This window comes from Dipodomys merriami, unplaced genomic scaffold, assembly GCF_024711535.1.
Source record: "Dipodomys merriami isolate MVZ:Mamm:240054 unplaced genomic scaffold, mDipMer1.0.p SCAF_2, whole genome shotgun sequence".
Classification (NCBI taxonomy): Eukaryota; Metazoa; Chordata; class Mammalia; order Rodentia; family Heteromyidae; genus Dipodomys; species Dipodomys merriami.
The window spans coordinates 28,488,792-28,502,638 of record NW_027203381.1 but is presented as its reverse complement, the minus strand read 5'-3'; the positions used below and the strand labels follow the sequence as shown (position 1 = coordinate 28,502,638).

General features: G+C 34.7%; 1 protein-coding gene across 7 annotated transcripts in view; it reads left to right on the top strand.

The window, feature by feature from the left end:
• Kiaa1328 (KIAA1328 ortholog) overlaps positions 1 to 13,847 on the top strand; it is a 199,439-nt gene that overhangs the window by 127,153 nt on the left and 58,439 nt on the right. For 5 of the 7 annotated variants that reach the window (XM_070029293.1, XM_070029295.1, XM_070029292.1 and 2 more), the window contains 2 exons: positions 9,787 to 9,864; positions 10,487 to 10,671. In XM_070029293.1, coding sequence (XP_069885394.1) covers positions 9,787 to 9,864; positions 10,487 to 10,671 — 263 coding nt within the window. The remainder of the gene's footprint in view (positions 1 to 9,786; positions 9,865 to 10,486; positions 10,672 to 13,847) is intronic. The other 2 variants (XM_070029297.1, XM_070029294.1) reach the window with 1 other exon arrangement.

Here is a 13,847-nt window from a genome sequence, read left to right as displayed (position 1 = left end):
AAGTTACTGAGCATCTACTATGCACCAGACACAGTTTGAAGCCTTTCAAATGTTACCTAACTTAATAATAATATAAATAATCATTATAGAAAATGATAATGAAAACCACCATTAAGATAGTATATATGCACTGGGAATACTTCTGTACTTCTTACCTATGTTTATTCATCTAATCCTTACTATTACCCCATGAATTACATATTATTATTAACCTTGTTTTGTAGGTGAGGAAGTATGATGTCCAGAGAGGTTAAGTAACTTGCTTAAGAAATTACATATGAGCTGGGCACCAGGAGCTAAAGCCTGTAATCCTAGCTGCTTATGAGGCAGAGATTTGAAGCCTTGGCAGAAAGACTCTTACCTCAAATTTAAAGAAAAAAAAATACTACCAAAAAGCCAGAACTGGAGCTGTGGCTCAAGTGGTAGAGTGCTAGTGTTGAATGAAACAAGCTCAGGAAAAGCATCTAGGCCCTAATGTCAAGCCCTCAAATAGCACCTAGAAAAAAAAAAGAAAGAAAGAAAGAAAAAGAAAAAAAGAAAGAACATCTCTCAGAATTTATAATTAGCTATCACCTACCTACCAAGTTATATCTGACACTAAATCTAATATTATTCTCAATCACTAACTGTGCTCTTCTAACTGCCCCTTAGGGATCATACTTTTCTCTTTCCTATATATCTCTGTCTTTCACTGTTCTAAAGTACCTATTGTCCAAAGACTATTATTCTGCCCAGCACAACTAAGGAATTTAGCATAAATTCTCCAGTGGGATAATGTCTTTGCATAATAAATACTAGTAAATTTCTAGTCATTTCTCCTGACTTTCCTTACTTCAACCTCTTCACTCCCTTCCACCCTTTTCCAAGCTTCCTGTTACTGTTTCTTGCTCCTGACAGTATTTTGCATGTATTTTCTTTTTTTTTTTTTGCATGCATTTTCTTTTCAGCACCTTCCATGTATGTTGTTTAGCCTGATCTCTGCGTGTTTATCTATCAGTACTGAAAAGTATTTGTTCCTTGTTTTTGTACTCCATGCCTGTGTGAACTGACACATTCAGTGGACTCTCCAATAGTATGTATTGTATATATGGAAATAAAAAAATATGTTGATTCTGGAATAGGAAGACTGAAAAGAGCTAACACTATATGAAAGATCTCATTTTTAAAAGTATAGTTTTTCAATTCTTTTGTCTCAAAATGTTTTATTTATTCTTAAGGTTTGCCTCAGTGGACATGAAGATTTAATTGGAACATTTAGAAAAACTATTTTTAAGACAAGTTCCAAGCAAGATGGTTATATGACATCTGATTTTATATTCATTGGTTGCCAAGTGTGCACCAAAATGGTAACCATAGTCTAGTACAGCACACAAAAATTACACATCCTTTCTTTAATAGTAGTAGATAGAATTTAAATACTTACTTATTATCATTGGTCCTCCCTTTGCTATTTGAGTCACTTAGCACATCTATAATATTCTATTTATAGACCAAGCATACCATTTCTGGTAGGCTGACTTATTGAGATTAACAGCTAACACAAGTTAAATTTCATCATTGCATCCCTGCATAAATTTTAACATGAATTTAGTTGGTGTTAAATAGACATTTATTTTTATTGTTTCAAAGATTGGACTTTTCCTCTAGTAAAGCAGAATAATATATCTATATGGTATTCTAACTTGAGCAGTACGTAAAGATTAGTAAATAAGGCTCCATTAAAAATACTTATAATGTAAGTAACATGAGTCCCAGTGGCATTTCTAATGTCCATTAATGCTTATTCTGAGGATCAGAGCTCATTTTACTGAGCCATTTAGTCAAACCGTGTGATTATTTAGAAAGTTAATTCATGCATACTAAAGTCTAGCTTAAGTAATGCAGAGGGTAGGAGGTAAAACTCTATGGAGACGATAGTCCTTTTTGTTATTTAATGATCAGCCATAATTAACTTGCAAATTTGAAATAATTAGAACAAATTAAAGGTATTTAACTTTGCCTCCCTAAAGAAAAATTCAAATTGCACCAAATGCAGCTTTAAATTATTCAAGTCTCAGAGGTCTAAGCTAGATTTTTTTATAATGCCTTTTCTATGATGAGAATACCAATCTGCTTTTTGTCAGAAGGCATCCTATCAAGTAATTGTTCTTTGTGTTAATAAATGACAGCTATTCTTCTTTGTAAAAGTATTTCAGTCTCACAAGACTACATCAGCATTTCCGTGGCATTTTAATTCAATAAAACAAAAGGTTAATGTTTTTCTACTTTTTAAGGAATGCAAATACAAGTAGTTTTCAATTGGTAGTGAATGACATTTAAAATTTGCCATTCAAGCTCAGACAAACTATCATGATACAAGATTTAGGCAAAATAGAAAGAAAAGTTCAAGGTGCTTTAGATTATTAGAATTTCATTGAACTTGAAGAACTGAAAATGTTTTTCCTTTCCCCACCTAAATTAGGGGTCATTCTGTTTCCCATGTGCTATATTAACATTAACTTATGGAAGTCTGGTTGACTCAACTCTTAGTAACAAGAGTGGCTTATATAGTTTAGCTTAAATTATATGGCTTTAGTCTCCTGCCATCTTGATGTTGATCATTTTGCCAACAATTTTGACAGCTTCAACAGATGCTAAGTAAGAATTAACAGAACACTGTTTCTAATAATGGTCTCTTATCAGTGATTTTTATTTATAACTCCTCGGTGAATTTTGTACACATTTTCCTGGACTGTGTGAAAAGATCACCATTGACAAGATTTTGACTTTATGGTGTGTAGTACAAAGGTGGGGCTCAGTGTGTATTTCTTCAGTTTAATGTCTGAGAAATGACAGTTTTTAAAGTTAACACACCTTGGTATAGCTAAGAGTGAAAGCTTTTCTGTTTTATCTTTTTATTTTTAGCTAATCTTATTGAAATGTAGTTTACACTCAACAAAATGCACATATTATGTTGACTTGTTTTTAACAAATCAATTTATACCTGTTTAACAGGCAGCCTACTTAGAATAGAAAGCATTCATCATTCCAGAAGTATGCCATGTTCCCGTAATATCTTCTACAAGTTCCCACCCTAAATAACCAACAGTCTGATTTCTAGCACTTCACCATTTTTGCATGCTCTATTTTTTCATATAAATAGAATTACACATACATATGTACTTAGCTCTTTTGCTCACCATAATATTATGGAAATAGATCCATATGGATGCAAGTTTTAATAGTCCATTCCTTTTTTATTTTTTAAGTATATCATAACTTGTATGCTACTTTATCTGGTGGTAGACATTTGGGTTGTTTTCACATGGGGGAAAGGGAGCAACTCAGCAATTGTATACAAATCTTCAGTTATTTGGGTGTTTCTTTTTCTTTTAAGTAAATATCCAGGAGTACTGTGTATATTTTTCCTAATGTATGAATTATCTTTTTTTATTTCTTTAGTAGTGTTTTTGAAAAGCATGTTTTTAATATTGATGAAGATTAAGAAGGTACTCTCCTGTGTTTTATATAGTAATTGCATAGAATTTTAAGTCTTTATTTTTAAGTCTGTATTATATTTTTGTGTGCTACAAGATAGGGTTTTGTGTTTATTCTTGCTTTGTAGAAATATCAAGTTTTTCCAGTATCACTTATTGAATAAACAACATTTTTCTTCATTGAATTGCTTGATGTATTTTCAAAAGTCAATTGAATGTACATATATATATATATACAGAGAAAAGTATATAGATTTCTATTCCATTGATGTTTTATTTCTAAAATGCTATAAAGCATCAACAAAAGATTACTTGACCATTATAGTATGGCTTGCAATGAGATAAAATAAGGATTCAACTTTGATTGTCTTGTTAGAAATTATTTTGGCAGGCCAGGCATGGTGTTACATGCCTTCAGTCTCACCTTCAGGAAATACAGGTAGGACAATAGTAGTTCAATGCCAACAGGGGAAAAAACATGAAACACTAATTAAAAACAAACTAAGTCAAAATGAATTGGTGTGTGTGTGTGTGTGTGTGTGTGTGTGTGTGTGTGTGTGTGTGTGTGTCTGTGTGTGTGTGTGTGTGTGTGTGTGTGTGTGTGTGTGTGTGTGGTGGTAGTACATAAACAGCCTGGCTCAAATCCTACTGTTAATGGAAAAAGAATCTGTTGGTTATGCTAGGTTCCTCACATTTTAGATTTAGCTTGTTAATTTCTATTTTTTATTAATTCTATTATTTAATCAATTTGGGGGTAATAGACATCTGAAAATTACTGATAATGAAAAATTTGTGGTTTTTTTTTTATTTAGAGCTTTTTGACTTAACTCAGTAATGTCATATAATTTTCTTTATAATATACATTTTTCATTGAAATTAATGGTATATATAAAAAGGACCCTTGTTTTTATATAGTTACATGTGTATAGTTTGCTAAATGCATATGTTCTAACAATTTTCTATCTTGAAGATTTCTTATGACATTGAAGTTCACAATTATGTTGTTTATACCTTTCTAAATTTTTACCTTTTATTCTGTTTTCTTTATTTTGGTTTTGCAAATGCAGTGTCAAGTGAAAGTGCTTAAAGGAAAAAATGCTTACATTGTTCTCAATCGTTTTAAAAAAATTTTATTGTCAAGGTGATGTACAGAGGGGTTACAGTTTCTTAAGTAAGGTAGTGGGTACATTTCTTGTCAAACTTGTTACTCCCCCTCACTTTTCTCCTACTTTCCCTCCTCCAATTCCTCCAGATCATTCCTACAGATCATTTCCAACATATTTTCTTATATTGCTGTTGGATTGGTTCCCCCTTTGTCCTTTGTCTCACCATTTTGTTGTTCCCTTTCCCTTTCCTAATTCAGATAAATGTATATACAATACAGGGTACCAAAATCAAATACAGTGGCAACAGGGGATAAACCATAGGGGGGAAAATACAAAAGAAACAAGGTATCATATAGTGCACTAAAAACAAAAACAAAGAAAAACCTCTTGTTCTCAATCTTAAGGAAAATGTACTCATTACTTCACTAATAAGCATTATGTTAATGCAAGTTTTTTGGAAGATGCCATATATTACTTCCATTTTTCATTAACATAACAAAATGATGAAAGCATGTTAACTTTATAAAGGAAAAAGTTTCTTTAGCCTAGTTTTGGTGACTGAAAGTCCAGAGCATAGTGCTGACACTGTTGTAAGGTGAATCATCCCAGAAGCCACATTTTAAAGTATAGAATATTGGAGTCTTTATTGTACAGTTAACAGGCTGCAGGCCACCAGTTGTTACAAAGGCCTGGAGCACATAAATAGACATAACACAGCTAGGAAACATGCTAAAGAGGAAAGAGATAACAAAAACAATACCAACAAGGCAATTTAGCTTCAGTGGAGTGGTGAATTGGGATGCCATGATGACTGGAGAGGAGCCAAGAGCCAGGACATAGGACATGATCACAGAGACACACATGGCCTGGTGTCCTGGCGGCTAGGCTGGTCCGAGGCCTAAATAGATGGGCGCAGGAGGCAGATCCTCAGGAAATTCCCAATCTCAGCTACTGGACCAACAGATTCAGTAACCTATCAGCCAAGTGCCTGCCCTTGCCTCCAGGGGTCCAGGCACACCCATTACCTGGGAGGCAGGTGATGGGCAGGGGGGTTTCTTCACCCAGCATGAAGACAAGGTGCCAGACCATCCCATCTACCATGTGGCCAATATGGCGCCGGCCAGACCTGACCTCCTTACTTCAGTTCTAGCAAGGGTCCCAAAGCAGATGATTGTGCATTCAAAAGGAAGAGATCACTTTAGAAATCTTTGAGCCAAAATGGCTAAGATCCACTAATCACTTCCAAGGGCACACTCCTAATTATCTAAAGACCTCCCACTAAGTCTGACTTCTTCAAAGTTCAAAACCTGTCCCTGTGTATCATGGAGACAAAGCTCTTGCATAGTCCAGAGGACTTCTATGCTGCCAACTAGTCTGTTGTTAAATATTGAAGCCTAGACAGAATGAGGAGAGATTCATGTAGAAGTTGGCCCAGTGTGAGTTCTGGTTCTGAGGGGGTTAAGAAAGGTTCCATCACAGTAGGTGTTGCCCAGTCCAAAATGGGTAGGAAAAGTTTTATAGGAAAGTTATTTTTTCGTCAGCATCCATAAGTACTTAGATAGAACTGATTCCTGTTACCAATAACAGATTAACAAAAGAAAAACATAGATTTTTTAATACATGTATTTCATACAGATATGAGATACATCTGAGAGATGAGTAATTCTTAGAAGTGACTTAGGATCTTTAGTAAATAATAAGATTTTAGAGAAATCACAAGATAATAGAAAAATATGTTTATTCTCTAAGAGTTGCAAATTGGTGAAAGGCAAATCAAGGCAAGTTAATAAAACCTGTTAATGTATATTTGTCTGATTTCATCTATAGGCAGATGATAAGAGTTTGAGGTTGTCTATAGTGGTCAACCTTTGTTCTGTTGAGATGGGGTGATGTGAAACTTTTTTGCTCAGGAGGATATCCTTTATAATTTATGACTTCCTGTCTAGTTTTAGTCAAATAGAACAGGGAAGCCAGGTATTTTTCCTGCATTTGCTTCCTTTTAATTGTGCTCAACTCAATAGTCCTTCATGGAGAGTGTATTTGTACAGAGATATATCATAACTCCTCATAGGCTCTCAGGATTTTTTGATGTATTGAATATTAAACACATGATGCATACTATACAAGTGCAATATACCTTCAGGATTTTTAAGGAATACTTTTCCATAGAAAATAAACTTTTTTGTCCCCAACTTTTTCACAAGTAATATTTTCTCCCACTCCTTTCTATACATTATAAAAATTGCTGGATCCAGATCTGGTTGCTCACTATTTGAAAGCCAATACTTTGGAAATGAAAGTTAGTATGGAAGAAATGAAGCTTCTTCAAGGGCTGGTACCCTACTTGGAAGATGGAAGGGTTGTGTGACATTATTACCTCTCCCAAAACTATGTATTGAGAAACACAGGTAAACTAAAGGAATTTTATAAGAAGGTATAATGGACAGGAAGAATACATACTCTACAGGCTCTGGTGCTAGTGAGGTCTTCATTCTAGGTGTGTGTCTCCTTTTTAATTTTTTTCTATGCCGGAACACCACAATGAACCTTGAATTCTTTGGACTAGTTCCTGTGGGTCTTTAAACAGATATACTAACTGGGTGGTGGTAGCTCACACCTGTAATCCTAGGTTCTCAGGAAGCTGAGATCTGAGGATTGAGGCTCAAAGCCAGCTTACACAGGGAAAGTCCGTGAGACTCTCATCTCCAATTAAACACCAAAAAGCCAGAAGTGGATCTTTGTCTCAAGTGGTAGAACACTAGCCTTGAGCAAAAAAGCTTCTCTTGTGAATTTCAGTATGTCCATTTTTACTGCATTTCATGCTTCCACTTCCATCATTATTGCCCTAGGACTTTTTCATTCCACTCAAAGTTACTTTCTTCCAACAACTTACACCATCCTTCAGTAAGGTTCCAGTAACCATGTGGTTGATAAAAATATAATTAAAAAATAAATAAGTCATGTTTCTGCCTCTGCCTCCACTATTAAACCAATTTAACAATGGAAGATAGGTCTTTCTCATATTTGTTTTTTTTTTTGGGGGGGGGTGGGGTTCCGGTCATGGGGCCTGAACTCTGGGCCTGGGCGCTGTCCCTCAGCTCTTCAGCTCAAGGCTAGCACTCTACCACTTGAGCCACAGCACCACTTCCGGCTTTTTTCTTTTTGCTTATGTGGTGCTGAGGAATCGAACCCAGGGCCTCGAGCATGCAAGGCAAGCGCTCTACCACTGAGCCACCTTCCCAGCCCTCTTTCTCATATTTGTATACCGAGAACCTAGCTAGCATAAATCTAAATACTCATTATTGACAAATCCATGCCTATAGCACATCTGAGGACTTTAAAAATGCATCCTCAGTGAGTATCTGATGAATGTATAAATGAATGATTAATTTGGCAATTTATTGAACAGGCATAAAGAAAAGCTGAGGTTTTTCATGACTGATTGGGAGGATGAGAAGATGGATTAAGTGGATACAAATAGAGGAACTAGTTTCAAGATAAAGGTATTAAATTGTTTTAACAAGATGCATAGATTTAGGAAGCACAAGATAACACTTTGCAGCTTGTCACTGTATTCTGGACTAGGTCAGCAGTATTATACAGTACTGTGAGCTAAAGTTATCTAGAAATCACAGTTGAAGATAAAAAGGTGTGGCAAGAAAGAATTAAAGAGGTAGAGAATTCAATACAGAATACTCAGGAATATGTGTACTAAAGGGAAAGGAACTAGGAGAATTCCCAGTAAAAGCTTCTGCACAGTGAAGGATATAGTTTCTAAGCTAAAAAAAAAAACCTACAAAATGGGAGATCTTTGCCAGCTATATATTTGACAAGTCTAATAACTAGACTATGCTGACAGCTCAAAAAATTAAAATTCTAAATAATCAACCCAATTAATAAACATACACAGAAGCTAAACAGATTCTAAAAGTTAATATGGCTAATAAATACATGGAGTCAGACTCAACATCCTTGGCCATAAGGGAAATTCTATATCACTTCAGTCAAAATGGCCATCCTCAAGAATATGAACAGCAACAAATGCTAGTGACAGTGTGGGGAAGAAGGTAGCCTAATACACTAATAGCTTTCCTTGTTGGTGGTAATATAACTTATAGAAGTCAGTATGGAGATCAAAATTTGAAATAAACATAGAGCTAGACTGTCATCCAGTGCGACATCTTTTGGGCATTGTTTTGAAAGATTGCATGACAGGTTACAACAAAGGCATCTATACATCCAAATTGATTGCAGCACAGTTCACAATAGCCAAGTTATGGAAACACTCCAGATGTCCTACAATGGATGAAGGAGTAAAAAAATATGATATATATACATATACATACACAGCTAAATAAGAGGCATTTGAGTAAGAGGATTGCAGTCCAGGATAGCCTAGACAAGAACAAAAAATAACACAAAAAGGACCTGAGAGTATGATTCAAGCAATTACCTATCTAGTAAGTATAAGGTCATGAATTCAGAACTCCATTGCTACCTGGAAAAAAATCTTTGGAGGTATAGAGGCATGGCCCAAGGGCTAGATTGCTTGTTAACAAGGGCCCTAAGTTAAGTAATTAAATTTAAAAATTGAAAGTAATTTTACAAACAAAATATTTTAAATTCCTGCGTGCATGAACACATATACACACACAATTATAGAGCTGAGTTGATGCTAAGAAGCCCTCAGTACTGCATTATCAGTTGTGTTTAAATTATTGTGTGATCTACTAAGTCTTTCCCTGTGCATAAATTTGTGAGAATGTGCCTCTGAAAACATGGTTTTCCCCCCCAAAAAAGCAAAGTAAGTGTAAATATAAGTGGAGGAGGCAACAATGCTTGATAAGAAATGTACTCATTACCTTGCTCATGTAATTGTAACCCCTCTGTATGGTATTTTCACAATAAAAAAAACTTATTAATAAAAAATAAAATAACTTATAGTTTATGCATACTAAAAAAAGTGATAAGGTGAAATTTTTAATAAATCAACATCTACAGCACTATACTGAATTCTATGTATATTTAATATTCATGGTTTTTCCTCAGTGGTGGGAACTATGTATTCATGCATAACAATCACTTTATTCTTCTGTTTAAATGTGTTTGCCTTCAGTTTTTTCCCTATTGCAAATAATTCTGCAGTCACTATCATTCTGTGTATGTGGACACTGGACACTGAGTTTTTTTTTTTTGCATTTTAGCTCAGAAAAAAAGTCTTATGGACTTTCCTGCCTGAGTAGCTTTGAATCTCAATCCTCAGATCTCAGATTCCTGAGTAGGTAAGATTATAGGTATGAGCCACCAGTGCTTAGCCTTGAATCCATTCTTAAAAGTAGAATTGTTGTCTGTAATTCTAAGTACTCAGGAGGCTGATACCTGAAGAAACTCAGTTTCAAGCCAGATGGGGAAGAATAGTCTACAAAACTCTATTTCCAGTTAAGCAGCAAAATGCCATATTGAAGGCATGACTCAAGTGGTAGAGTGCCAGCTATGAGCAGGAAAGCTAAGCAAGAGTGCAAGACCCTGAGCTCAATTCTAGGCACAGCACCAAAAAAAGTAGAATTGTTAGGGTAGGAATACATTTTTATTTTATGTTGACACATCATCCACAAAAACAATGTCAACCAGCAGTTATTCAAATAGTGTATTAAAGAGTTTTTGTCCCTACACCTTCACTGATAATGATGTTATAAACTTTTCCATTAAAGAGACAAATTTTGCATTTTTTTAAATTATTGTGGTAAGACCCAAAATAGACCTTTAGTAAATTATTCAAATTATACCTAAATAAAAATATAAGAAAAGAAAGTTGTCTGTACCATGAATTGTGCTGAATTTAAATATCTTTGTTTCACATCCCTTTTTGTACTCTCTACAATTCATTCATTTTTGCTCTTTCAGTTTCTTAACGTCAAAACGTGATGAATGGCCACCTACAACCTCAGCATCCTTTAAAAAATACCAAGACTCCCCACATAGTAAAGAGAACAACAAAAAGGAGAAGAAGACCGTTGGGTTTCAGTCATGTATAGAAGATGATGCCCAGTGGGTGTGTCCAAAAACAGATACATGCAAACCCCAAAGAGGTAAGTTATTTTACACTTGTTCTTGGAGTGGCTATTGTATAACTTTGGAAGGGAAAGAGCCTCATGGTACAGAAGAGGGGTGAGAGCTGAAGAGATTTGAACCCCCTTCTCCTCAGACCTTGTGAACATTCATCTTTTTTGCCTATTCACAACTACTAACCACAATTCTTTTATTTAGCTCTTTTTTACATAGCTTTTTCACCTGTCACCTGCATTTTTATTTCTAACCACTGTTAAATTCATTCATTTATTTAGGAGTGGAGCATTGCTTTATAAGAAAACCTTGCTTTTGCCTGCCTTTCCTACCAGCTGCCAGCTTTGTTGTGACTTTTGGTTTTAATTACGTTTAATCTAGAAATTGATTAATACTCTCCCAGGTAATTGAGAAGTGAAGTGACAATTAGTCCAATTTGACTCCACATTTGAAACAAAAGTTTGTTGTCTTTGACATAGGCAAGTTTTCTGCACATTTCCATTGCTTTAAGATGACCTAATAGTTTCTTTGGTACCAGACTTTGCTACCAAACAAAAATGAAATTGTGTAGACTTACTGTATGAAATAGAACTTTCTTTCCTTTCTCAAGAGATAATCTTTCAGACATGGGAAGCCCGTGCTTCACCCTTCTCTTCTCTTAGTGATTGTACTTTGGAGTGGAGACCAGTTGAGAACTAGTCTGTTAGCTACGTTGCAAGGCTTAACATAGACTTCTGCTAACTTGTCAACAAATTCATGTTGTGTGTCAGCACTAAAATAAAATGCCAAAATGAAAAGATTGCAGTGTAATAGCAAAGAGACAAATAACTATGTTATTAGTAAAGATCACAGCAACATTAGGAAGCAGCAATTGAAAAGGCACTTTGAGAAAAAGGTATCATCAGTCCTTGGCTGTGGTGGAGGTTAATCTCTCCTGGTTCCAGCTACCCAAGCCAGAAGCCCAAAAAGGGCTTATGTCCAAAAAAAATCAATTTCTAATTTGAAACAAAATTATTTTTGACTACTAGGAGTTCAGAACCCATTACTTTTTGCTGTATAGTCTGCTGACATTTCAGCACTTTTTGTTGTACACCATGAATCCTAATGGTAGTTTCCTAATGTTGTTGTACCAATCAATGTAACAAAGCAAAAGCAGTTAGAATTTTGTGAAGTTTTCAGGAACGTTCTCACTCATGGTTTGTTTCAGTCTTTTTGTTTGTTTGTTTAGTTTTGTTTTTTGTTTTCACCCTTATTCCTATATACCTGCCTCTTTTTTTCTTTTTCTTTTATTAGGAGGGAGATTGTAATGTTACAGTGAAAAAAACATACAGAAAACATTTCATCTTTTTTAAAGCTTTGATGTTAAGGTATTCTCAAAAACTATACTTTTCTACTTGTATATAAAATGATCTTGTATTTTTCTTTCATTCTATTATTGAGCAATTAGCAAAATTATTAAGAAAGCTAAAGTTTCCCCCTTAGCCCCATTCTGCTATTGCAGATCATTGTGAGCAGATTCCAGGACAGAACAAACTTATTGCGTTAACCTTTTCTGTGGCACCCAACTAAATGGGAGACCTCCTCTCTCAAGGTGTACAGAGCAGTAGACTTAGATGCTCCTCATTTTAAAACTAATGACCTAGCACTGATTTTCCAAGTTACACTGTTTGGTCTGGTATTTCTTTAATTGCTTCTCCCTCTTTAGGGTGTCTGAATATTTTACTAACGTTTTTTATGTCTTATATCCTTTGTTTCTTTCATTGTTGTCCTTTAATTATCAGGTACTACAGGATATGTACTACAGGACCATTAATTCATCTTTATTGCCAGTCTCCTATTCAGTTACCTCTATCCTCAGCATTCCTCCAACTTGATTGATGCCAAATATATATAAGAGACCATATTAATTGACTCAATTAATGACTTTATACTAGCAAAATATGCACAGTATTGTCAGAATTATACTTAAAACCTAAACTGAATGCTTTATTTTTAGTTGCTTTTATAGAGCTATGTGGAATAGGGAGAAATTATTTGAAAAAAATCTAAACTTGGATCACTTGAGAAAACCTAAATTCATGCCTTTTGTAAGGCATGAATCTAGAAACACTTGATATTTGTTACTCTTTTTTCCTCTTATAGAGCAGCAAAACATTCTTTGCCATTTTGCCTGGAATTCTTCCTTCCTGAGCAATTGCAAATTCCTTCTTTTAAAAGTGCTTGAAATTGAGCACATATTTTTTTTCATTATGCTTATGTGCTAAATGAAGCTAAAACCCCTGAGCATACATGTTCCAGAACTGAAATATTATAATTTAGGCTTAGACACTAGTCCTTTCCTAAATAAAGCTTTAAGGCCTTCACAAAGCCCTTAACTATATTTAGAATTAGCACCTGTTTGAACCTCTTTCATGTATCTTTAAATTACCTTAAATCTTTTAGAAATGTTGACCCCTAGTATAACTTGGATTTAGATGATGGCTTGACCATGCCTTTTATTTATCTTTGGGATTTGTTGTTGTCGTTGTTGTGTGTAGTGTTTTTACTAAAAGAGAACTACTGTTGACTTAGTTGAAGTGAAGAATAATCTCTAAAGCCCCTAATGAGTCTTCTAATTGACCTTGTACTTTCAAAGATGTGAACATTCTTTATTGCCAATAGTAGCAGGTGATATGATTAAAAACATAGCTAAGTTGAAATATCCAAAGTACAGAAACCATTTCCATCTTGTCTTAAAAAAATCATGTATTTATGTTCCCTTTATCATTATTACCGTAGGTATTATTATTATATTTAATCATAAGTACTAGAAGATGTTACTTCTGATTCCCAAAAGGCTGAGATAAAAGATATAATATACAAGCCTGGTGCTGGTGATTCACGCCTGTAATCCTAGCTACTCTGGAGGCTGAGATCTGAGGATCGTTGTTCAAAGCCAGCCCGGGCAGGAAACTCCGTGAGACTCTTATCTCCAATAAACCACTAGAAAACCAGAAGTGGCTCTGTGACTCAAGAGTTCAAGTCCCACAACCAACCAAAAAAAAAAAAGATATAATATCCATTGATAGTTTTATCAACAGTATATAGAAGGCAAGCATATTAGAGTGTGATGAATAAACCCAGACATGTAGAATAAATTTTTATGTCCATTTCATTAAAAATTACAATGTAAGAGATTATTTTATGAGTTGAAGTTGCTGTA